This window comes from Osmia bicornis, chromosome 2 (genome assembly GCF_907164935.1).
Source record: "Osmia bicornis bicornis chromosome 2, iOsmBic2.1, whole genome shotgun sequence".
Classification (NCBI taxonomy): Eukaryota; Metazoa; Arthropoda; class Insecta; order Hymenoptera; family Megachilidae; genus Osmia; species Osmia bicornis.
Window position 1 is genome coordinate 13,279,228 of NC_060217.1, and position 27,557 is coordinate 13,306,784.

Here is a 27,557-nt window from a genome sequence, read left to right on the forward strand (position 1 = left end):
GATTGCAATTTCATGTATTTACAATGGTATTCTCTATGGTTCTCCATGGTTTGGTCACCACTGCTATATACTAGGAATTGTTAAATTGAAGTGATGCTTGTAGCGAAACGACGATAACAAGTATACGCATATATATATGATAACGGACAACCACTCTATTACACAATTTATCCAGTCATTCAGTTAGAAGGCCTTACAGAAGCAACAGCTACTGTGGGAATTAGTGACAATAGGAGTGTAAATCAAGTGTGCATAATTGGTTGCCTGATTAGTCGACTTTAGCTTTTACTTTATCGAAGAAAGAGATATGAGCGTAAATGACGAGATGAATCCACCTGTTTCCTTTCCGATCAAACCTCCCGGACCACCAAAAGTATGGAAAGTCATTGAAACTGTTATAAAAGGGAAGGAGAATGCACCGATAAAGTTTTCTATTCAAGAGATACCCGAGGACAGGTACGACGAAGTAGCTGATTACATGTGCACTTATTTCATTCCTGATGAGCCTATGTGTAAATGCTCAAGTAAGTTATTATTATTTTCTTTATGGTGTACTAATTGATGTCAATTACCCAATTACCGCTCTACAGTGGAAACACGATAACACCACTAATTAAACGCAACGTTAATAATGAAACACGTGAAGATTTTCCTTTATTTTTCAGATGGAAAAAATGATCCAGGATTGGTAGAAAGTTTCCGAGAACTATGGAAAAAGGTACTGAAGCATGGTTTATCCATAGCAGCGTTTACAGAGAATCCTAATGGTGGTAAACCGATAATCGCAGCAGTTAATGTACTTGTGTTCTGTCATAAGAACGATAAAGAGGATTATGGCAATTCAATGGTGATTTTCATTATTATTCTTATATCCTGTGCGATAGTTACACTCTGTTTAAATACGTGAAAATAATTTTCAGCCGATAAAGCCAAAACGTATATTGGATGTTGTATTAGATATGAGCAAGAAAGCCCAGGTGTACGAGAAATACGGTGTTGATCGGTATATGGGTGCCTTTGGTCTTTCTGTACACCCTTCGTATCGAGGATCTGCTATGGGTGGTCACCTTCTTCGTGCCAGGTACGTAAAATCATAACAGGCTAGAGCATTCGACGTTTTCATAACATTACACGATATATGTTTATCACAGAGAGGACGTAGGACGTGAATACAATATCGAGGTAACGTCTACAGGATTCACTTCGCCTATTTCACAGAAATTGGCCGAACGATGCGGCTTCGAGACCCTGTTCGAACAAAATTACGAGGAATTAGTGGATGAAAAAGGAAATCTACTATTTCCGGGCATCGAAGCGAAGACGATGAAAATAATGGCCAAAAGATTATACTAGCTTTATACCTGTGAAAGTACAAATGATATCTTTTGGGATAATAATACGTTAGATTTAGGTATCGAAATGTAGATGTAGAAAGGATAAAATGAATTTGCAAAGAGAATTACATTTAAGTAGATATAAGTTTAATCCTTCGCGATCGTATTTACCCGCAGCCCAAATTTTAATCCTTAACGAAGGTACTCGTACCTTCCTGGTTGAATTTATTTTTAATTTTCAGATAGCCCTATCACCAAAAATCGTGAAAAATGAAACCTTTATTATATTAAAAATTAACTTTAACCATTTTGACATGGGTACCATCTTCGTTGGAACGTGGGCAGATTATAAAATCTGGTCAAAATTAAATTTTCATGATATCGGAATATTATGGTCTTTCTATCTCTGGAAATGAATGGAGAATTGAACGGTGTTACCGCATACACCACGTGTAACATCCATCGAATTTCAATTGTTCACCGGTGTCTAACTGTTGTATCATAGGTGCACGCCGAAAATACAGGTGAATGCACTTCCGCTCGTTCCGATAAGCAGCGACATTCGAATGCATCCGAGATACACACAGGTTACGAAGTTCGGGCGAAATGCGGGCAACCAGCGGGTAATTCGATGCACGCTCATTAACGAGTCATGCTGTGACCCACCGTTCGATAATCGAGCCGGACAGATAACAACTTCCCGACACCAGTTTCCCGCTGTTCTTTATCGCCATGATTTTTCTTTCGAATTGATTCTCTCGAGCAGGCACCATCGCGAGCGAGCTAATGATCTTGACAGATGGTCGTTCACTGCGTGGGAGTAAAAAAACACGAGTTTTCTGATGTTCTAAATGTCGAGTTTCATTGGCGAAATTTTAACGTTCGCATCGAGGATGTCCAGTAGTGTACGTGTTGTCGATAATTCACAGTGACGGGTACGTTTTCAGGTGACATTTAAAGTCGTGACTTTTTTCTTGTTCTCAAATATTTTTTACAACTGTTCAATCTTATAGGATGTAGCTTTACATGACATTGATTAAATGTTCCATTTAACCTTGTTATCGTCATAGATTATAGATGATGCAAGGTTCAGAATATGTTTAAAATAAATACTGTTTAGTAAACATCATCGGTATCGTTGATTAATGTAACCGATCGATAAAAAGAAAATAAGCACGTAAATCTAACTTTAAAAACGAACACCCATGATCGATTCAACGCGCATGCGCGCGTTACTCGTACTTCGCTATAGAGTTACCGCGAAAGGGCAGACGCGTCAGTCGCGTTCGGCGCGTCGTACGAGGAAGTGTGTTCTCGTTCGTTTTCATCCCGATTCCTTCACCATTCGTTCTCGTCCTGTTTACATCACCGATAACACATCACTCCTTTTCCTGCAACTTTCGCACAGCCGCCAATCGGATGACACGACGATCCGCGATTAAAGAAGGATAATCAAAAATGTACCCGTCTTAAAAAGCGGCCCAAGGATTCTTGTCGAAGGTGATAAAGCCACCGCGGCATATTTCTATTTTTTTTTTTTTTAATTTTTCTCAGATTGTTTTCACGATCAAATAGCTTTCCACGTTATAGTGTTTGCTTCGTAATTAACGTAGCTACGCTCGATTGTTCTTTTTATTTTCTCCTTGATAGAGTTCTCGAACTGGGATTTAAACTGAGACCAGGGATCAGGGGATTAAGAGGGAGAAGTAAATTGATTTTTGTCAATGCCTTATAACACACCTTCATTTTCATTCTGTTAACGTGTTAATATAGATTCAAATTTAAACTTATCATATAAAACGAAGATTTATTTGCATAGAAAATATAAAAAAAAGTTATAACAGAACAAATATTATCACTGTATTCCTATTTCCGAATCGGGATTGCAATACACGTTGGAAGAGCTAAAGGTGCTTGAAAGTGTATACATTTTTAACAATATTTTAAAATCCTCGTCATTTTAGTCGTGTCTCGATAATCCAAATGATACTTTTAATAAATTTGTGAACAAATCTCTGTCCACAAAAAAAGAGAAATAGCGAGTTTCAGTCGTGCTTCGAAATCTAAATGAAACTTTGGACAAACCTCCTCGAATTTCGGTCCACTTTTTTCTAAAAAAAAAAACTTAATTCATTTAATAATATTCTGTGAGAATCAAAGCATTTACCAAAAAAGAAATCTGTAGTTTTCTGAAAATAATCTTTCGATCAGAATTTTTGATCAGCTTTGTAGAAGCTTCTACTGTTTATTTTACTGGGGTTGTCTATACGCTCCGCACACTGGCTTTTAACATGAAGATTATTTTTATTAAAAAGTTGATGAAATAGCATAGATCAAAGCTGGCGGAAATGTTCTGCAAACTTTGACATTTTTTTCAGTTTATTTCTCGTGGTTAATTCTACGAAACTTTTTCAATGATGTGAAAATAATGCGATATTAGACATAAAAAATAATAGCTTTTCGTATCTGTAAAGATAACTTATATTTCTGTCCACAATTTAAATAAATGGACTATTGTTCGAGCGAAGCAGCACTGAGTGAAAATACTGTATCGACTGGAAAAATAAAGGCATTGTATTTTTTGTTTTCCATCGAGTCGATACGTGTGTCCAATTGAAATCTGATAGAAATTGAGAGAATTGTTGCGCGTTCAGAAAATGTTGCTTTTTTAAATATACCTCTGTTGAAAACAAGTATGTTTGTTAATTTGGAAAAGCGATGAAATGAAAGTCGTGAAAAGGAAGTAACTTTTGAAAATTAAACGACGATGATGTACGAATTTTTAATCTTTCGTCAGGTCCAACGTTTCGTATATTTATGTACGTCGAAGCGATATGAAATTTTGTATATTCTCGTAGGGAAAAAGATTTTCCAGATGACGAAGAGGAAATATCTTATGATTCCATGAAATACTATGAAATGATTCTGTTCGCAATCCATTATTTATTTAGTAATGCTTGACCATTTTCTGCTAGCAACTTGTTGATCATCGTACGGAGATTTCGAGTAGGTAGTTGTTTTTCTGTTCACCGACTCTTGCAAAATTATCCATGGTGTACGTGTAACCGGTGTAACGAAATGCTCCCGCGTAGCACGAAAACGTTATTTCTGCCGGAACAGGTTCTTCTTCCTCGAGTCCTGATTTTTCAGAATCGCATTTGCAAGCGGTCACGTTGCGACCCTTTGCACACCACGGATATCGTTGCCATTCTCTTAATCGTTACGAGTTTCATTCACCAAACTTTATCGAACCCTCAATCGATAACCGAAGCGTGAAAAAACACTTTTGTTGAAACCATTCAATACAAAATATTAAATCATGAACACTGAATTCACCGCTGTATAATGTTCTTTTATTTATTTCCACCGATAAAACACAGGTGTATAGAATGGTCAGAGTTATCCAAATCTCTCTGTGTTTAATAATTTCAATAGAATTTCACAAACAGTAGGTACCGAGGTCCATTGTTTTTGTCGATGAATTCATTGAACTGAACGTATAGCACGCTTCTTTTGAACCCTTGCTTTCGTGGATTACTGTCAGGATAACTTTGATTGAAGCGTGCATTCTAAAGGTACTTTTGTCGATTCTATTCAAATTTCAGCTCAGTGAAAGTTTTTTAACACAGGATTCTTTGTTAGTTCCCGGTTCTTACAATCAGAACTGACAGTCAATTTATTTCATTTACTCCAGATCGATGAGATAAATTATTTTTAGGAGAAAAAGTTGACGGTGAAAATACAAGCAAAGAGAGGTTTAACGTGGAACAGAAATAAATGTTCGTATTTTCCATTCCATTCGCAAATATACAAACAAACGTGCATCGTTTGTTTATTCAGATTCGAGAATATCGTGAAAGAATGTTCGAGGCACGATCCATAAAAAATTGAAGAGACACGTGTGAATCGTTTGTTCGCGAATCAATCGAATGATCGATCGCGGAGAGGATGAAGTCATCGGACACTTAGCCGGCTTACCTCTCGTCGCCATGAATTTTTCGTGGCAGCTTGTTGGAGTGAAAACTTGAAGCGGCGATAACGAGAGAAGAGCAGGAGGAATCGTTAGAGGACGCGAACGACATGTCCGTCGAACGAAACGTCGAAGAAATCGATCGGAATGAAAATGGGAACCGCACGGAGAACCGCTCCAGCTACCTTCCGGAATTCTTCAACATCACTTTGCCGGACGTCAACGCGACGGACGAGATCGACTCTTTCTACTTTTACGAGGTGAGTTAAAGAAAACACCGTGCCCTATAAATATAAGAATTTCGAAACCCTCGAGACGGCTAATCATCGACGTCGTAAATACTGACAATAAGGTTGAGGACAACCCTTCAGGTATGCGAAGGCCGTCAATCTACCCCTTTATTCGTGCTCTGCAATTAATTAGTAAATAACATCAGTAGTAATTTTTCAATTTCTGCGCATTATTTCTGGAATTTCAATTTTTCTTCTGGTTAAACACCGGAAGACTGTTCGTTAATGAGGAACGTTGTCACCTACACGACATCATTATCACTGATAATGATTAATTATCGTATCCTTTTGCTTCGATAAAGCTCGTTAGTAATTTTACTACTATCAGACAGACAATAATGCGCGCGAAAACAATGTTATGAAAATACTTCCGCGTCGAGCGTACTATCAGCTACGTTGAGTGTAACTGCGACAAAGGAAGGTCAAGAGATGTTTATGGTAGTTTTCGTAGGGACATAATGGAAAACTGTGATAAGAACGTATACGCGTTCTTTCGTTTCATCGCGATCTCAGTCGACATAAATTTCCTTCTGGGTCCCTTCCATTGTTCAAGATAAAGGAACCATATTTCACGCTTGTGACAAAGCTCCAACTATGATAACCGATCGGGTAAGGGGGTCGCGCTGAAAGTTTTGAGAATTTGCCGTAATCATGTTTAATCCTCCATGACAGGCCGTGAATGATACGCACATTTGAAATACGTAAAGTGGCATGGTAGTCCTCAAAGAGTGACACTCTGATGACTTCATAAAATAAACAAATTTCTAAAAGACGAGTTCATCGAACCCTATAAGCGTTCAGTAGCAAGCTACAAATATTCGACTGGTATTTTCGGTAGTCGTCGAAGCAATTCGAAAGAAAATTTACGAAGGTGGCGAGTTCCGAGCGTAGATAATTGTGATTCTCCCGTTTGTTAGCCGTATTTCTCGTCGCTCTATTCCCAGCTAAATTTCGAAAGCTAGCAATCGGGAGACGTGTGGCGTAGATCGAATATTAAATTTCGGCACGTACTACTGCGAGAAAGAGGGTTGTCTCCCGGCTAGCCAAAACAGCCAGGCGAAAATGTCGACGTTCGAATTAAAACAGGCGCCTGTCTGGTGTCTATGGTAATTCGTCAGACACTGAACGCCATCGTTCTCTTGTCACCTGTTCCTTCTCTACTCATTCCCCTGACACGTGTCAACCAGCCAAAATTCCATCTCGAACCATTTAACCACCGAATGACAACCAATCCCGCCCAATGAATTTCCTTCCCCGCCGATAAAACGAACGATTTACAGTTCGCAATCAGCCGGTGATCGTTTCGAATCAATGTCGATGTAAACAACCGGACAAAAGTATACCTAATCTCAGTCACGTATTCGTGATTTCTATGCCGTTATTTTTCATCTTATTTTTCTTCTAAAAACCGTACAAAACACACAACTCGCGATCGCGGTCGGAAATCTCTTTATCTATAAAAATATTTGAAAGAAACGTAACAATTCGCAAAGCGACGTTTCTCCTTTTTCACGGAGCTCTATAAGAACTCGGTAAAACCTGGAGAAAAAGCAAAGCAACATATTTCAAGGATCGTAGCAAGATTTGTTATCGATCGAAAAGGATCTCGATCGGTGAAACGTCTCGATTCTCCGGTAGATAGGAATCGATCGAGTTCAAAGCGATGGGTACACACTGTTCACGATGCTCTCCCGACTGTCAGCAATCTCGTCCTGTCACCTGCTCGTTTCTTGTCCCCTTTCTACCAAGGTGTATCGCGTTCTCTTCTCTGTAAAACCCTCACGACCGGGAGTTCCTTCTTCTCCTCTCGTCAGCTAACCTTTGATTGCAGAAAGTCCGCCACTGGGAACTCGATTATTTTTACTAGGAATGCGAAGTCACGAGAAAAGAGGGGAAGAAAATGAAAAGAAAAAAAAAAAAACAGGAGCTGGTTGACGTGAAACGTTGGAGAATGATAAAATTAAGCTCACAAAATGATCCGACAGCGAAATGGGAAAAAGCTTGTTTCTAACCGCCACCTTTTCACTCGATGTTTTCAATCGAACTGTCTCGTTATATCGTAGGCAGAATCGATACTTCTCGCTTTGATTTACTATGGGATTTTCAAACAATTTCTGTCGACCGACATGCGGGATATTGGAAGAGATATTGAAACTTTCTGGGAAAAGTTTCGCTTTTGTGAATGTTCCTGGTATAATAGTTTCCCTCTCCGGTTCATCGATCGATGAACTTATTGGAACGTGTCGAACATTTCCACACTCGACTGAAAATACCCAAACTTTTCGGTTATTTGGATCCAATAATGTTTTTCATACGACACACCTGGTTCGTCATATATTGTGCACTCAACGCAAGCTTCAGTTAACTTTAATCAATACGAGACCGCTCTACAACCACTCGGTTCCATGATTTTTCTTCTTCTTGCGACCTTTAACTAACTGAGGGAAGTTCAATCTTTGTGCGATGTTAGTTTCGAAAGTAGCTGAAGAATCTCGAATGCAGAAAGTTTGATGAAAGTCAATTTTCCGGGAACCGAAAACGAAGTATACTCGATGTTTTTTACTAGAATTTCTTAAGTAAATTAATTAATCAACGCAAGCACTATAACCCCGAACAAAGTTGTAAAGAACGTCTCCATAACGCTATCGTTCTTTTTCCCGCAGTATAGACAATATGCAATTTCGGTTCTATCGGAGAATCATATCGCATAATAACCTTCGAATCTTCAGCATATTCGTCATAAACCTGATACGAAATGTATACACAAGGTGTCCTATGTTTGATGGGAAATTTATGAATCATGCAAAACTATCGTGTCTACGAGATGATCGAACTGAAAGAAAAGACCGTTTTAGCGAGAAACACTAATGCTTTTGCTGCTTAGCGATAATAAAATTTGAAAAACTCTTTGAATCAATGCAATGTTTAAACATAGAAGATATTATACATATACTCCAACGCAAGTTAGACAATTTACTTTGTACTAAAGTACAGACTGAGCGAATTAATTATGCATGTGCAAGTACAAGTGCATCGACACAAACGGTTGCACTTGCGATGAAACGATCGTTTCTAAACAAAATACCGCGATATGTAATAGCTGCAGGTGGCAATTTCGTCTCAGGTGACATCTATTCGAAGTCACTTGCAAGTAATGTCTTATTTTGTTCATTCAGAAGAAAATATGGCATTTGGTTTAAAAAATGCGCAAAGCCATGAAATTTTCAAAATTGTATTTAACTCGGTCAGAAATGCGATGCAGATTTCAATTGTAAATTATGTCATCGATGTAACATCAATATTATAAAGCAAGGGGTTAAAATCGCTCGTGAAATTGTCAGATTGCCGTCGATATATTTGAAATCACCTACCGTCGTGTAATTATTTGTCACGATGGATTGTTATCAATACGTCCAGCGTCATTTGCCAAACTTCCGAACAAGTTGACAAATGCGTGAAATATTACCGTTCAATGAGAATCGCTTTTGATATACGAGCAACCACCAATCGAACCCATAGAAACCTATCATTTGCAATGATACCAGATTGCTTTTTTCGTAGCTTGGTTTGCGCTGAAAATTTACGTTACTTTGTACCACAAGGAACGATAACGGTTCTCTTAAATAATGCACGAGATCAAACGGTAACAGACATGGCGACATAACGCGATATTTACCATCGTATTTTAAATTTCCTTGGCAACTCGCAACTCGCCCGCGCTCCGACGAACATAAAATTAGACTTCTAGTCGCGGCATTAAAAATAATGCGAACGTTAAGCGAATATACTCGCGGACAGTCGGACAAGAAAGTACGCGTTCGTGAATGATAGATTCACGTGTCATCTGGTAATTTGTGGAAATGTTACTAGTTAAGAAAGAATTTTCGTTTCTCGGTCATTGAAACCCACTAGCAAACTGGAATTTCGAAATAATTGCCACCTTTGCCGATGATAAAGAGGAGACACGGAGGTCCATGCGAAATCATCCTTCCTATCAGAATAATCGACTCCTCTGATAAGGAATAAGATATCAAGAGGGAAGATCTAAAGTCTAGATTCCAGACGGAAGAACATCGTCCTCTTTTCTTCTTTTTCCCTCTTCTGTGTCTTAAACCAGCCAGGGAGCTTGGAAGTTCATTCTGTCCGAGCGACCGTAAACAACTCCATCGTAGTCCTTTATCTTCTGGATCACCGGAATACAGGGAGACGCGGATCTAAACCCGTAAAAACCACTCGGCTCCTTCGATTCCTTAGTTTTAATGCATCACGAGACAAGCTTTATTAGATACCTATCGTGGGAACGGTCGTTTCGAATTATTTTCCAAAAAGCTTCGCCTGATTTCCTGAAACCACCCCCATGCAACGATTTATTTTTTATTACGTGGGTCGCTCAAAAAATCACACCAATTTACATATAATATACGAAACAATGAAAGGTCCGTTAACTTCTCTCGCGTTTGACATAAATCATAGGAAATTTCGAGTTTAAAGAAGTAATATTGCCTGCTGCGATGAAAATTGAAAATTTCGACGACAACAAAGTGCTGTCAATCAAAGCGCACTTTTCACCGGAAGCCTTTTCCAATGCTTAAAATGACAGGAATTGACTCCGAACGACTCTATTTTTTTGCAAAATTGAAAGAGTTGTCCGTGTTAACACGTGACTGAAGCGTATGACAAATGTTTGAACTCGACTATTCAGCTCGACTTCAATTCAGCTATTACGAGTTTGTATCTAAATGACTTCATCGGGTAATTTTCATTATTCAACTAATGAATCGAACACTTGTTTGCGCAACATTGGAACAACATCGGACGATATTTATCGAGCGGAAACGAAACGGATGTTTCCTAGAAATTTCGGCACGTTGTTAGTACACGAACAATACAGCTGAGAAAACAATGCACTTACCAAACCGTGTTGGAGTTGCATTTAATTAAGAAAGTTCTCGATAGTGTATACATTATCGCGGGCATGTAACTTTCTTAACCCACTTGACGTGCGCCCATTAATTTCACCCTTCAACTAGCAACGTGTCGTCCCATGATTTTACGATCGAATCATAAGTTCCTTTCCTTACCGGTCTTATTCAATCGTAGAAGGGTTAAGGAAAGTTAAAAGAAGTAAAGGTAAAGCTACGATGAATGGAAGGTGTCGCAGAGGGTCAGACTGGTCTGCCGTCAAAAAAGGATCAGATGTAACGTGAATCGATGACCGTACGATTCCTACGGGGGCAATAAATTGCAAACGGGATTCCTCACAGTTTCTTGTACCCTGTGTACGTTCGGAGTTAGCGATCGTTCAAGCAAGAAAAACACGAAAGAATTTTATTAGACCCGAACACCTCGGGGAAAAATCAGGGAGACGAGTTCACGAATGGTCGGTGAAGAAACATTATCGGAAAACCATGAACAACACCTATCCTCGGGCTTAATTATAAGTTAAGAAACTTGAAGAAAATTGGCACGACAAAAGTAATCGTGCTCGCTCCATCGGTAAAGAACATGGGAACTTTGAAATTTCGTCGAGCGATATCGGGTCAAGAAGATAAATGAACCATCGCTAAACTGCATCGAAAGCAGAAAGTAAACAGATTAGCACAGCATCGTGGTTAACCGTCGATTATTGAGATACACCGGTGGCTCGGTGGTTGAACGACGCGAAATAAGAAATGCTGTAATCTTGAAAATTCCAGCCTGTCCTCGCTGAAATGTGGTCCCATACATCAACCGGTTGTTCAGATTACACGGCGCGAGCATCGATCGACTCCCTTGAAAATTACAGTGATAGCACCGCAAACGCGTATTACGTATTCTCGGTTCGTCGCGACACTTTAACGAATACCAGAATCGGATTCAAGGGAATTTTGGTGTACAGTCGTCCTTCTGTGTTCCGCAGCTAACGAGATTCAAATTAGAGCGGAATGTAATAAGCCTGGAAATTTCTCTCATTAACTATCCACTCTTTCCACTCGTTGATCACATTGTTTGTAAACCAACTGCGACACGCTTCTAAAGTGAAATATTAGACTGGAAAAATTGATACCCAAAGGTATCTTAATCGCTTAGAAGAAGATTTGTATTGTTAGATTCATCTTTATCTTGAGCTTTCGTTAAATCTTTGATCGATCATGATTGACGCGCTAGTAAATTCGCGGCAAAAACGAGCGTGTCGAGTAACTAGGTGGGAAAGAAAAAGCTAAGGGATAAAGGTAGAGTGGATCGACCCCGGAGGCTAAGACGAGTCATATTTCTCCGTCGGTTCAGTTATAGGAAACCCTTTTCGTTAGAAAAGTGCCTACTCGCCCTCGATATTGCGTTACCCTCGTTTTTCCAGCTTTTTGTCCGCCCACTTTCGGCCGATTTCTGGGGAAAACAGAAATACAGGGGTTGCACGTGCCGGAAAACTTTTCTCGATACTTGATTGCGTCACTTGTATCCTTCGTATCAGATAATTAATTCCATTCTCTTTCTATATCATTCGAAATTAACCCCTCGACGGTCGACCACTGAGACAACGATGATTCTGATTTAATTTTCCACCCCATTTTTATTTTCATTTTCTAGATTGCATGCTTTTATTATATTTTAGAGATTATAAAAAAAAGCATAATTAAACACATTTCTCAATCTGTGAAATAAAAATCCTCGAGAGCAACCGGAACGCGAAATTACACCCTCCAATGAGCCGGACCATCGACATCGAATTAATCACGGATGATTGAAACGTGTTTTCCTCTTCGATTGGTCCATTAATCGTTTTCACCGTCGAGAAGTTTCTGGAATAATAAATAATCAAGAGAAGCTTCGTGCGCCTCATCTTTCTATAAGTTATTCAACGTTTTCCTAATTTCAATAAGCGTGGGAGGATCGCTTGTTTACCAAAGCGAACAAAGTCAACCACGTTATTACTAGCTGAATATTTATAACGTCATTCCGTTGTTATTCCAGATCAGTATATCTTCGCGAAAATGCTAGTTTTCCTCGGTAACAGTTTATCTACCCTTTAATCTAAATAAGAGTTTCGTCGAACTGTTCCTAACAATTTCTCTGCTTGTAATTTATACTATAATAGTTGTAAACTATGCGTTTCAATATGCGTTTAATCAAAAGTGTATTCGTTGATTCAAAGAAATTCTTGATGCTTCCTCGAAGTATTCTCATGCAATTTTGAAAGGGTTTCCTTGTACAATGTTCCTTGAAGCATCGTACCGTGATTCTGTGAAAGAACGATCGTCTTCAACGATGCACACTATTGTGTACCGGTATTATTTAAACTTTGTTCCCTACCCTTCAAACGCATAGCACCATTAAATTAAATATTATCGAACATCGTACGAAGGGAAAAATATTCTTTGTACGAAGAAATTATATCGGAGAGTAACGATACAATAAAAAGTTTTACTATAAGAAAAATGTCACATGAAAGCTATAAAAATTCTATAGCAAAAGTTTTTCGATGGTTCCATTTCCGGGATCAGAAATCTTAGTTTAAAAAAGAACTCCTGAATGGTAGAACCCTGCGTCCCTTAGGTACGGTTATCGCCTAGGTATCAGAGCATTAAAACATATCCAGTCGTCAGGATAACATAATTTACATGGGAATCCACCCCAACTTGAGCTACCCTTCGGGCCATCGCTGTTTATCTTTGGGTATTGGAAAGCATTTGCTTCCAGGAGATACGTATAAAATGTCGCCAATTTTTATAACATGAGTTCGAGTCGTATGATTTCCTGGTCAATATAGTTCTTAAACGATATCAAACTTTTTTTTTTAAAGAAAAGACGCATCGTCTAAAATATTTGAAATTAATTATCCGTATCTAATTCCTCTCAGTTATTTTTTATTCGAGTACATAAAATAATCGAGAAAAAATGAAAAGAATGTTCTTCAAGGGGTGATCCTATAACCTTTTATATCTCATGAAGATGAGCAGCTACAGTGTCCTACAAAAGTTTCCAGACAGTTACTTTTTTTCGTAGCACTTTGAAGAGAGGAAGTTGAGGTAAATACACAAAGTTGCTACACTAAAATAATAAAAGAAATTCAAGAATATCGTTTATGGGGTACAAATTCTGTCGAGTTACTCCCATTCTAGGTGTTAATTAGAGCCATTCGCGTGTAAAAGAACGTGAAGGTATCGTGAACTTGAAATGAAGATCAAATTCTTTTCTATTTTTACGTTGGCTAGTCGTAAAATAGAAATAATTCTCTATTAAAGATCAACATTTCAGAAGTTCTACCGTGATAAAAATAGACACCTTGAACGTAAAAGAAGATTCCGTTGTTTCCAAGTTCTTTTTACCGCAAGCAAACGGTAAGTTTGGCCGGTCTCGAAAAGAACTTCTTAAAATCTTTACGACCGAGAACAACAGCCAAACGAGATCACAGAATCTTCTTGTTGCCTTCTCGATCATTAGAAGCGCGATTTTTAAGGAGCAATCCGAACAAAAACTGTTTCCTTCAATTTACCATTTACGACCCCCGAAACGGTCGCGAAAAAATGAGCGAACAGTGCGAATGGAAGAAAGGGAGGAAAGTTTTAGAGAACAATTTCAGTTCTGGAATCTCGGTAACATTGATAGCAAGAGAATTAATTGCCACGTTGTATTCCCTGAAAATCCCTCCAGCTAGTAATCTCCTTCGCAATAAATCTAGCTCCAAGCATTTAGCATTTACTATCGAGTATCTGTTCTCTCAAGTATTTAGTAAGGTAGTAATTGGGTAAATCGGTTGGTATCTGGTAAAATAGAAGACAGATCCTTCAGGGAATTCATGTGTCAGCCATAGGTGAAACATGCGTTCAAAGTGTTCAAGTGTGCCTTACCACACACGGACGTTTCCCCTGTACCAGTCAACGTGTTAAGTAACTTCTAACAGGCTGCACAGAAACCTTTCTCCACCAGCTGTACTTAACTGGAGCGCAGGATTTGTAATATCGAACCAGAGGTTTGGAATATGATAATTACCTCGTTATCCTGGAATTTTCTTTCAGGATAAAGAAAAAAAAACCCAGAAGAAAAGCACGTTTCACTAACAGCACAATGATGCACTTTATAATCCTTTACATTTTGATAAATATTTTTTCTTATAAGATTAATTCGCCATTCCTCGTACAGGGTGTATTCCATCTATTTGTCCAATTACTTTCTCATAATTATTCAAAGAGGAAATCTACAATTCATTTTGTGAAATATTTTGTGAAATATGAGATTGAAGATTTCTACTTGTTACTCAAACGGAATTTTAATCAAATTTCTCTTTTCTTCAAAGAGAGGCTTGGGTTTTAAACTTGATGAATTTGAAACGTGATACAACAAAAAATTGCACAAAGAATTTTTTGCAAAGGACACGTTTAACACTTTGAAGTACAAGCACCGATGAATTCATCCTTTGACAATCCACCTTCACTTCATCGAATGTCTTTCTACCCAGAAAGAAGAATAACTTATGAATCTTATGGTAATCGAGATCATCTTTCAGGTTGCTTTATGAAACGAAATGTTCGCTGAATATTCCATATTTTATCCTTTTGCGGTTTAAATGTACCCTCCCATGTACCGGTTCAATTAACAATCCCTGCTTAAGATATTCTGTGCAATTTCAAACATTCACCAAATGGATGAACTTTAAGATAAGTTATCTCAATTATATAATTGTTGAATGAAATTAATTTTTGATAACGCAAGTATTCTTAAAATGCTAAATCGACCCTCGAATGGCCAAGTTGAGTTAATTACGACTCAGATCTCTAAAACGTATTGCGCTATAAAATCAGACTGGAGTGAAATCTAATTAGTGATTAAAAAGGGCTATCTTTCCACAATAAAAATATCTCTTCTCTACAATTACCGAAGAGCGTCCCAAGGTTATATGTATATGGAAAAAAAGACAAAATTGATGGTGCGATAGGTTTATGTATGAATGGTAAGAATAGGATTCAGTGTGTCTGAATGAAAAATGTGTTTGAACAAAAGTAATCTCGTGATTTTTCCGACTGAATGCATAAATAAGGGAAAGAATTCTTCGTCCTTCAACTCGTATATAATGATCCAGCATGTTAAGACTGATGTAAATGTAATCCCTGCACTTACAAGATGTGAAAGTCTATCGCGAACGTGGTAGTAACGAAGTAATTCGAGTCCTTGCTTCAGAAAATCACCGAAGGGAGGCAGAGGACGACAGTTTCCTCCTACGTACATAAGTACAGGTCAACGACTGACTTTTCATCTCAATTTCTGTCGACGAGGGCGTGCTACAGCCATCCTAGTTTCATCAGATTTTTCGAGGAAACGAGTACGATTCTCCATCTTCTCTCATATCGTACTCCTAAAGACAGTTAATGGAAGTTAAATAACAAACTCTAGATATTTTCTTTCGTTGTGTACACAGGACATTACAAAAATAGGGTCTGAATTGGCTCTAAGCCGATCAATATAGAAAACGAGTTCTATTTTTAGCTGACCAAATACAATTACGTTAAGAAGATTAAATTGACAACTTTCCACTTTAGAAATCAACAGAATAGTTTCAAAGTATTCCAATAGGAAAGTCGAATCAAGTACGTTTTTTCATAAATTGTGCGGACACTGAGAGAATCCTCGACAAATGTCCTAAAGTCGAAGGATATTTCGTCCTGAATAGTGTCAGAGCTAGGAGAGAAATAAAATTTTCACTCTTGTACCGACGATCGTAATAAAATGTTGACTCGTCCAGAGGAATACTTGCAAGGAAAAGGAATGAAAAGGAATCCTATGGTAGTCGATTTACTTCGCTTCGGGTTAATCCTGTGAAACAGGACATCTTTGTGAATGAAATAACAACGGGATTGTAGCCGACATACCAGATAATGCACAGAACTTTACATATTAAACAAATGAACTGCGGGCAAACGAAGAGAAAACTTTTCATATGATTCTTTTATTTCATAATGGATTCTAAAATCATATTTTAGATCGACATATATCGCGTCCAATAGCATTTGTCGATATTTTCAGCCTCCTTTCGCGCACCTGCTTTCCATTCCATCGAACGAACTCGGATTATTTCTTTTTCATTTCGGTGACAGCAGATGCTTAATATTGTATCTCTGGTATCGAGCACGTTCCTTTTCATATTGCCTATAATTTTCACCGTTTACTTGGCAATAATCAATATTCCATCGGGCAAGATTCACGGTGCTTTAGAAACAAGAAAAAAAAAGCTTTCGCGACAATTTAATTAACAATTCTGAAGAGTTTTAACTATAAAATTTGCTTATAGGATGGTTATGAAATTTTTCCTCATTTTTCTTAAAAGTAAATTAACATCTTACGCTTGCCCCCGTGATGCGATAAAAACTGTCGTTGCTCAAGTTTAATAAAAATTTTCGTCAAACACACGGTCGTATACGTCGCACGCGAAAAAGAACGTGTTAACTAGAGGAATTACGATAACGTGCAATTACATGTTGCAGATTTTTCAAGTTATAGATCGCATCTGTTCGTAGTGGATTAAGGATATTAATGTCACCCTTAAACTACAGCCGGGATTTCTTTCGCTGTCGCGTAAGCGTTACCCATCACGTACAGCTGCGAAACGGGACACTAAATCAACGGCTATTTTTTTATGAGCCGCGAAATTACACGATAATAAGAGCAACTGTGTCGTAAACCATTCGGATCCACTACACAATACCGGATAATGGAAAAATCTCGTTTTTAAGTACACTTTATTGTTACCCTCCTATTGTTAGTCATACATACGAATTATTCAGACTATTCTATTTCTATTCTCGTTAGGAATTTCATTTCCAATAAATCTGATAAATCAGATACGTCCTTCGGGCACGAGTGATGAATTAAACTTTTGATCGGTAAGGTACACAGGAATACCGTTCTTTGTCATAAAATAGAAGAAGCTGAAACCGTACGTTTGTCACGACGAGCAGAGGGAAATAAAGGAAGGCGAAAGTGGTAGTTACCCGGGCCTTGGTTTTCGTCGATTCGGCGATATTTTCCTGACAATGGGACGAAGGTAATTCGACGTTCAGGAAAAAATACGCAGCCCTCTAGCAAAGTCGTATAATCTTTGAATGGAGTGTCGCTAAGAAGGGGGATTTCAAGGTGTACCTGGTACATTAAAATGTAGAAGCGACGTGGAACGACAAGTATTTTTTTATAAGTAATCGATAGGTATGCTTGTCTATAGATAGTTGCATCGTCAGGTGAGACTCCACCTGTGAAAGGCGTGGATAACGTTGCACTGCTGACTTTTCTTAGCTCATTGGTTCGCGCATTGGAATACCGCCATTCTGTAGGAGAAACTAGGAGAATGCTAGTCATAGTTTATTTTAAACTTCTAATTATTGGTATTAAAGAATTAATACTCGAGTTAGCCTGCCACGTCGCGCGTCGGTTCGTTAATCGTGAATCATGAAACGAAGGACGGACCTCACAGGGAATAAGATATCAGTTCTAATGACGAATTTCGACATCCCATTCGACACGATTCGACGAACGATCAATATTAATGCACCGATTAATTTGCAAACCACGTAACATTTTAGGGAATAATTACGAGGACTTCTGAGCCATCGTTGAATTTAAAAGAAAAAAGAGAGATGTTAATTATTATTGAACTCAACGGTGACAAGTTAAATTAGTTTTGTGAATTACCAAATTGAGTCACCTTTCGAATATATAAATTAGTTATCTATATGCATTACCTGGTCGTGTGGTAAATTGCAGTGGGAAATATAATTCTATGTTGAAAAACCAATAATACCACCAACGCAGGTTATTCCTTTCAAACGATTTAATATTTAAAAAAATTTTTCTTTTTTCATTTTCTTCAACTTTTTAATGAATATCATAGAAGGTTTAATAGAGAAACGAAAGTTTGCTTAGTTAATTGAACGATGTTGCATCGACGCGTGCACCAAACGCGAGTCGAATTCCAATTGAAACTGATTTACGATTCTTAATTAAAACAGACAGGTATACGATTAACGAAATAGTGACACTGAATTGAAACGATCGCCTAAGCCGTTAGCAATGCCAGGTAATTGATTTGGGTATGGTTTCTGGCAAAAATATAATAGCTGCTCACCTGGCTGCCTTTAAATTAACTAATTGTCTTCTGTGGAGCGATACAATTAACCCAATTACGAAACCATTACTCGAGGGAGAAACTTTTGTAACGGTTCGTGTATTCGGAAGAATTTCCGTAGTTTTACAAGATGATTAAATAAAGTCCCGTTTCGTTCTAATTGTAAATTTAGTAAAATATAAAATCAATTGGAAAAGTCTGAAACAACTACGTTTCTACGTGCCCGATGGCCATTTCAATTTAATGGTCCCTGCAATTACAAATTCAATTAGATGGACCAGTTGATAATCAGTGCAGGATCCCAGAGTTTAATCGAATGTTTATCCTGCGCAATGTAACGTAAGGTAACGCAAGTGCGTTCTCGCTCGATGCAGCTGCTTCCCCATAGAATCCGCAACCATAAATTGCTGTCTTAACGATCCTCCCACTTTTGCAATGGGACTCCAACATGGGCGTGTTTCGAAATCGAAACTAATAATCTCATTGAATCCAAAGAGTCGAAATTAAAAAATACTGTCCTTCTTAACTTAATTGCCCTAACTAGGATAAAATCATTGGAAAAGCAATTAAGGTTACACAAGATATTTGAACCGAACAGAACAGAATAGTGAATAGTATATATTGATTTTCCATAAATGACCCGTGTCATCGAACAACGACGAAATATGCTCTGACCAATCGCGAGCCTCCGACTTTTCTCTATTTTGCGGTTGACATATTTCAAGATTTACACAGCCTTTTAGAAGTTTTAATAAAAACCGACCGGAAGTTTTTCTCTCCGGTACAGAATGAAACGACATTCAACTCTCGTTCTGTAGTTTGTGCGGCTATAGAAACGAATCCCTTTGTCGTTGTTTCCTTCCGGAACTTTGAACTCCGCGGCGATAAAGGCGAATTTCTTGATGACTGTGCTACTTGACATGCTAATTTGGTCCGGGAAAAATGAAATATAGAAAGCGTTATGATTTCGTACTATGTAATGCAATTGCGCTTAATTTTCGCATTAACCTCTTGACCTAGAATCTGGCTAAAGTGATAAGCAAGCCAAGATTTGGACAATGATAAATTTGAAGAAAGATCTGATTTTCTCTTGCAAAGTAACTTCAATTTCTTTTTCCCTCTTTTATTTTACTGTCTCTTTAAAAGCAACTAATTAAACGTTTCATCTTTAACGAACCACTCTGTACATGTTATATATACATACAGTATATCCTTTGAAGGGTTACAATACTTGGACTTTTCTGGCCGCCCGTGGAGTGGTTGAATCTGAATTACCATTTCGCATTGTTTTTTGTTTTGCCTCCTTGATTACTTGCAGATTGCTTGTTTGCTCGCTTTAATAATCCTGTCATGGAGAAAGTTTCTCAGAATATATTGGTACGGGTTTTAGATTGACCCACCTGGAAACCGAGAAGTTTCAAAACGTTGATTGGAACAGTAGAAATAACCGTATTTAGTACGGCAAACTATAATAATTATTCAGTTTATTGTTTCCAATGAGCTAGATACAATTTTAATGACATTCGAAACCTTCCGTCCATCTATATTCCTTTAATTATTTGATACGTGTAATTAATTTTCAAATTTAAGCCTTCAATTTATTACCTCGTGTAATTGAATATTGCTTCCACGGCTGTTTTATTGATTATTGATTACATCGCATTTGAGACGTCGGTCTTAACCGGTGGCCACCATGGTGGCAAACGTGTTAACGACCATCGATCTACCATCGATCCATGACTCGTCCGGATGCATTGCGAAACTTTGACATCGCCTTCGGTGACGTTCCTCTTACTCGTAATTATCCCGCTAATAAATACCATGTTCATCGGATAGGCGTTGATTTACGACGGTAGCCCGATTGGACAGCCATGACAGCGATTTCAACGGTGAAAAATGTCTGCGTTCGCACAATCCCTTTGTCGCGTGCCCACGCAAACGAATCAATTAACGGGACGATTGTGTATTCCCTTTAACGAATGCTCCTAATATTATAAAAAAAAATATTTTTTCTTGTTGCAGACGGAACAATTCACGGTGTTATGGCTACTATTCGCGATGATAGTGGTGGGCAACATAGCGGTGCTAATTGGCCTCCTATGGGGCAAACGTCGAAAGACAAGAATGGACTTTTTTATCAAACAACTGGCGTTTGCGGGTGAGTTGTTTGAATGCGTCGAAAATTTTGACGGAATATCGATGTAATAACCGCGGGGTTTTTGCTTTCATTCGGAAAAAGGATTCCGCATAAATGGTGGCGAACAACGAACAGGATATTTTTAACTTCGATTCCGTTCTCGATGTTTTTCAAGTAGAAGAGCATTAAATTTACTACTTCTTCCAAGTACTTTGTAACTGCACGACTCGCGAACGATTTGCTTCTTATGCTTGCGGAAAATGGAAGAAAGTGGAGGAACGAAATCGATTTTCGACCGTTTCAACCGAACGTCATTTCGGAATATTAAATTTGATATACTTTTATGATTGTTGAGGATTATAAAAATTTTATTAGCCGAAACTTGTTAAGAGACACTTTTAAATCGTGAAATCTCGTTATATTTTTGACATTTCCAAATGCTCCACTCGACAGGCAAGAAAATAAACTTTTTAACTTTGACATTTTTCAAATCCATTTTATATATTTTCCTCGGTTCAGAAGGAGGAACCAACGGATGCAAATATCCTTCCAGAGATACGAAAGTCAAGCTCCGTGGCTATAAAGATTTACGTTCCGTTTAGAGTTAGACGCGCGGAGACAAGCTTTACGCTCTCGTATAGATGATAACGAAAACTTTGACTGGTTCATGGACCTACATACGTGCGGATGGTAGCTCGTGCGCATAACGATTCTGTTTCAATCCTTACAAATTCTTCTTTCCCTTTCTTCCCACTTTTTATCCACCGTCATTGTGTTTCTCTTGGTATCCACTCGCGTCCATTGTCCTTGGTGAAAAGCACGGCGCCAGAAAGTAAGAAGAAGAAACGATCGTAACTCGATGGTGGTCTGAGTTTGTTACAACCTCGTACAAATTCACTTTTGCAGATGAAATGAAACGAGATATACCCCGAGTCATTGAACTTTTACGTTCGATAGAGTTAATACTAATAATATTACTGGCAACTTTTGAAAGTAACTTACTTTCGGAACCGGCAATTTCTGTCAAGAATTTACAACAGGAAGGAACTTTATGTTTCTAGAAATACTAAATGGCTGTAACTCAATCGCCAGAGGCTGTAAAATGTCACTTGCGAAAAGTATATATGTAGACCCTTGAAAAAATACGAGAGATGAGAATGTAGAAGCTAAAGGACGTAAAAGCTCGCTTGTTCTTTCGACGACAACGAGTTCCCGTTCTCAAGCTCGTAAACGCTATCGATGCAACACACCTCCCTATATCGAAAAGTTTTTGCTCCTTCTACAGGAAACAAAGAAAGCTAGGGTGAAATTTTTCCGCTTCTTTTGCCATCTATTTCTCTTGAAATCGCTTTATCGCGACCATTGTTCTATGGAAAGGAACTGGGTCGAAAAGATGAAGTGGAAAGACAAACAGTGAAAATCCTTTGTATTGTTGGAACGAAGACGCACTATTAATTGAAATTAATATTAAATGAAACAAATCTTATTCGACATTGAAACATTTGAGAAATATAGATATGCTCGAAATGATTACCAGCCCATCACCAGTGATAAGTCCAAATCGAGTTTCAATATCGGAAGAAATATGTACACCATCCGAGATGCTGTTCGAATCCCAAGGGAGTCCCTAAGATGAAATCTCATCAAGAAGGGTTTCTTTTTACGACTGACCAAATGGCACATCTAGACTCGCAGTACTCGATACGACATCCCTTTAAACTGCTTCTTTATAGGCCTTCCCGCCGCACGAAAAATCACGCGGCTCGTAAAACGCGCGCTTCTATCGTCGGTTCCCTCCTCCGTTGAAAGTGGGTAATCTCTGATATATTTGCTGCAATTAATCCCTTCGGCATTGAGCGTGCACGAAAAAAAGTTTTGCGTTCAGTCACTTGTAGTTTTAAAAACTGAAAATGGTGGATCGCTTACAAATTGAAATTTTATAGCGTCTCCGCAATAATCGATTTTCATTTACGGCAAATCAGATTCTCTGGTTATTCGCTCGTAAAGAAGCGAAAATTTCGACAGCTTTTAGCCACTGGTTTCACCTGCTTAATTGCCCGCATGCAAACGACCCATCTCGCCTTTAAGAACAGACATTCCTGGCTGTACCGCATTCCTTTCATCTTTTATTTCACATTAAAGAAGATGTTTCTATATATTGTCTTAATACGTTATCTTTAACCAGTTTCAATCTCGTTTTTATTTTATGTTCTCCAGTTTATGTTACTTTCGGGTCGATCGCCTCTTTGCCAATCCCGAATTTTTATTTCCTTGTTTTAACATCTTAAGTAAGTTATTTGAAATTTAATACATTTTTTTCAGACTTTTAAGGGCAATTTTGAAAGCTTATCGTTAATGAAGAGTAAAAGGGTTAACGAACCTTGTATCTTTTTCCAGACTGTTCATTCATTGGTGAATTAAGTGGTCGTTGGTCGTTGGAAAGCTGTTATAATAATAGCTCTTGTTTTCGCGATGAATCACTTTACTCGGTTCTATATATCTTGTTGCAGATTTATTGGTCGGCTTGATATCCGTGCTAACGGATATAATTTGGAGAACGACGGTGACCTGGCACGCCGGTAACGTAGCTTGCAAACTGATACGATTCATGCAAGCTGTTGTTACGTACAGCTCTACGTACGTACTTGTCGCCCTGTCGATCGACAGATACGATGCCATCACCAGACCGATGAATTTCACTGGCAGGTGTAAGTACATTATTGACCCAGATATCCTGTCAAATTGAAATCGTATAAATTCTTCTCGAACCGCTCTCGTTTTCGACACCAAGTAAACATAGTAAACACTGCGTCTAACAGCTTAGCTGCACTCCTCGAGTTTCTCATTTATTCCATTTCCACCAGAAATTTCAATATTACTAATTGTAAGCTTCCAAGAATTACAACGCATGGTATAATTCAAACTATGCACGAAGACACTCGTCGCGAAAAGGGTTAATATCTTCCTCTTAGCGGGAAATTTCCTCCAAGGTGCTCGTCCAACTGAACTGCCGCATAATTTAGACTTAATCGGGAGAAGCTACAGCTAAAGCGGTGATTTCGCGGAATCTGATTAACACCCAAGATATTATAATGCATGCATATAACTCGAAGTAATAACGTCGTTTCCACGTAGCCCCGATAAATCTTTGACGAATTGGCAACGGGAATAACGGGTTGGTTGTTAGTGACATACGATTTCGAGGAACTTTCTTTATTGCATCGAACGTATATTCGCGTATCTTTCTCTCTCGTTTTTCTCTATAAACCGCCAGCTGTCGCAGAAGTTTCGCGGCTGAGGAAACGAGGAAACTTGGAGACGCGAAACTTTCAGTTCTCCTAGACTTACGTGCATCTGTTCGTTCACTTTAGAGTGTAAAATGAGCCGTGACATGAGAATTCTATATTGAAAGCAGCCGTTGGTTTTACAGATATTGAATTTGAAAGGTATCGAAAGATCGCCGAAAGGCATTTAAATTTTTCATTTCGATCAATAGGGTGGAGAGCTAGAGCACTGGTCATCGGTGCCTGGAGCTTGTCGGCATTGTTCAGTGTTCCAATCATATTCCTGTACGAGGAGAAACGCATACAGGTACCAATTATAAAATTAATTAAGTTCGTCGCGTGTTAGATTATCAATTCCCTCAGTCTCCTGTTGCCTAAGCGTTAATCACTCGATGAATTTTATTGAAACGAGCTATGATTAGTGTATTTTTGTTTGTGAATTGGTCGTACTACGAGCATAATAGACAGGATCGTTTACCAGGGGAAGACACAGTGCTGGATTGACCTGGGCTCTCCGTTGCAGTGGAGGATCTACATGAGCCTGGTCAGCTTTACCCTCTTTATAGCACCTGCTCTGATAATAGGGGGCTGTTATGCTGTGATCGTAGCTACTATATGGTCACAAGGTGGAGCATTACGCCAAGGACCTACCAGGGACACCAGGAGGGCGTCTTCCAGAGGGCTGATCCCTCGAGCGAAGGTCAAGACGGTGAAAATGACTCTCGTCATAGTATTCGGTAAGCGACCATCGCATCTTTAAAGATGTTACGATATTTGAAATTCGCAATATCGCGGAATTGGTTTCGTCGAAAATAGCCAATCTTGGAGTTATAACTTTGAGGGTGTTAAATCTGAAAAATGCTTTGTTTTTCTTCGAATCTAACGCACAGTTCGACGCAAGGAAATGACGTTGAAAGGCGACAAATTTGCCGGCGGCAAATAACGGAAATCGAACGGAATTATTTGCTGAAAGTAAGTAACCTCGGGACACGAAGGAAGAGATGACGAATCCGAGTTGTATTTGTCAGGCACCGTTGTAGAAGTTTCGAGTTTCTTGTCGCTCAAAGTACCATCGTCTTCGGTTTATTCCTCGAGGGAACGGGTTTACGTGTGCCTGGAATTGCCCGGACTAATCAGATTCGCTTCTCCACGATGGCCGGACAGAAAATTTCCTCTTTTTCAGCTCTCCCAGACGATTGTGTCCAACGAAACGGATCAAACGAGCAGGATAGCCTCTGTGATTCCGAACGGCTCCCTTTGGCGCGCTTTGAAACCGGCGAAACTATAAAAATGAATTGCATTGTCTGTATAATTTTCTCCGATACAATCGATATTCCTTCTTAAGATTTTATCCACTTACGACTATACTAATCGTGAACGTTGAATTTTCCGCCTCAGAAAATATAAATGTAACAAAATCTATGTTAACCACCGTTCTATTTCTATCCATTCTACGAAGAGTTAAGTAGTTAATTGTAGAAACACGTGTAACCTATTCAGTTCGACAAACCCTCGAACAATGGCTTAACGTTTCTCCCGACCACACAGCAGGTTTCGCACAATGAACTCATTCATTCGATGCTTTTACCTCGTTACAATCGGGCCATTAGCGGCCCAAATACGCTCGTTACCAGGATAAGTGATCATTAAAGTACCTGATCCGAATCTCATTCTGTTTATTCCGATGTTTGAGGAATCTAAGTGATTCAAGGGCCAGATTACCACCTTCTTTTCTCTTTCCTACCGAGTAAATAGAAGTAGGTACGTTTGATAATTGAATCAGCGACGATATCGGAATGAGGTGTACAGCGGAAATAATAATTGGAGATCAAAGGATCGCAAGAAGGATTTCGAGTTCGTTAGACGTCGAAACGTTAAAAGGATTCTGCTAGACGTTTCTTGATAAAGAGTCGTAAGATTTCTAAGCTAGCAGAGAAGAGAGCAAGGCTCCTCGTAAAGCATTCGCTTCTCTAACAATTCTTCGTCTTTCGAGTAGCCTCGCAAGAAGATGAAAGTCCCGGATGCTTGGTTCACCTCGTTATCCGCAATTGCTTCCGATTATTCGTTCGCCGGCACCTGCTATCCGATCCTCTAACTTGAGCATTTAACCAATTCTCCTTGAGCTGGAACCTTTAATCATCAGTCGCCTTCCTGTTTGCTCAGACAACACCAAGCAAAAGTTCTTTGCTCCGTCATTTTCCTTCTCGCATTCCATCTTTAAACTTGGCTCTTATTATCAAACTATTACCAGAAGGTTTAGCTTCCTCTTCAATTAAAGAGAGAAGGATTTTGATATTGATTTTTAAAGTAAGAAAAATTTAATTAATATCAATTCTTTCTTTCTCTACTGTTTCAGTATTCATTCTGTGTTGGAGTCCCTATATAGTGTTCGATCTCCTCCAAGTTTACGGTTACGTACCGGAAACACAGACCAACATCGCGGTGGCCACGTTCATTCAGAGTTTAACGCCATTAAACTCGGCTGCCAATCCGATCATATATTGCCTCTTCAGCACATCATTTTGTAAAACTGTACGGTGAGTTGTCAAAAGCAACGGGGAAACTTGATATTATTTACAAGCGATGCCTGATCAGTGAAATTAATCATTCGCTACCATCAAGAATCTAGCTGTAGGTTCTTGTTCGATAGAAACATGCAGGCGATCTCCTGGGTTTCTGGATGGTGTGCGACGAATCCTCATCACTGTTTCGGCACCGGTGGTCCAAACAGTAGCAGCAGAACCACAGTGACAACCTCGCTGACAGCACACTCGTCGCGAAGAAGCGGCCACATCGCGATGCTACACTCCACCACCAGGAAACGAGTCATGGTATCTTTAGTATAAAAAACGAACGATGCAAGCCTGCTTCCTGTCCAATAAGATCAACTCTCCTGCCTAATGAGAGCTTCGAAGAAGCTCGACAGAGACAACGAGTATTAAGGTAGGTATCCGCTTGTCAAGAGTGCTCCTCTCTTCGCATCCTTCAGCGTCGTCAAGCGATATGCAAATATATCGTTTTCATTTCTTTTTTTTTTATATAACTGATACGATATTGGAATTTGCAAGCGGATACCCACCTTTGAACGTCTTTCGAATTATGTTTTATTTAATTTTGCTAAGAAATTGATAAATGTCGTTGCTATACAAATATGATAATCGTTTTTACATTGGAAACATAATTTGGGAGACGACGTTGGAAGTACGCGGTTTGTTGCAAAAGTAACGCATATTTGTAATAAACCACGTATGTGTAAAATACATTTTCTATTTACGTAATCAGTATTTCAGGCCTGGTCTTCTGTGTCGGCAAATAAATGTCTTTCATCTTCCATCGCACTGTGATCCAACTCGATCGATTCAATTATTATACAAAATTCCAGGTATAAGTTACACTAACGTTCTTGAGGCAGCCAGATACGACTGACACAACATTGTTAGGGTTAACAGGTG

General features: G+C 38.8%; 2 protein-coding genes across 7 annotated transcripts; both read left to right on the forward strand.

The window, feature by feature from the left end:
• The first annotated feature begins 174 nt into the window (after positions 1-174).
• Positions 175-1,459, forward strand: LOC114877150. The gene is made up of 4 exons (XM_029189367.2): positions 175-524; positions 666-847; positions 921-1,081; positions 1,152-1,459. Exons 1-4 carry the CDS (start codon positions 308-310, stop codon positions 1,351-1,353), a joined length of 762 nt encoding a protein of 253 aa, XP_029045200.2. The 5' UTR covers positions 175-307; the 3' UTR covers positions 1,354-1,459.
• A 1,169-nt stretch (positions 1,460-2,628) lies between these two features.
• On the forward strand, positions 2,629-27,439 carry LOC114877147 (cardioacceleratory peptide receptor). 6 transcript variants are annotated; one of them, XM_029189363.2, is made up of 9 exons: positions 2,629-2,834; positions 3,108-5,113; positions 5,175-5,564; positions 20,707-20,842; positions 23,332-23,529; positions 24,318-24,412; positions 24,587-24,842; positions 26,462-26,642; positions 26,756-27,439. In XM_029189363.2, the coding sequence occupies exons 3-9, from the start codon at positions 5,415-5,417 to the stop codon at positions 26,949-26,951; spliced, it is 1,212 nt and encodes a 403-aa protein (XP_029045196.1). In that variant the 5' UTR covers positions 2,629-2,834; positions 3,108-5,113; positions 5,175-5,414; the 3' UTR covers positions 26,952-27,439. The 6 variants fall into 6 exon arrangements, with proteins under 6 accessions (XP_029045196.1, XP_029045192.1, XP_029045197.1 ...); XM_029189359.2 differs by having other exon boundaries at positions 3,108-5,564; XM_029189364.2 differs by having other exon boundaries at positions 3,108-5,564; positions 24,629-24,842.
• The last annotated feature ends 118 nt before the right edge of the window (positions 27,440-27,557 follow it).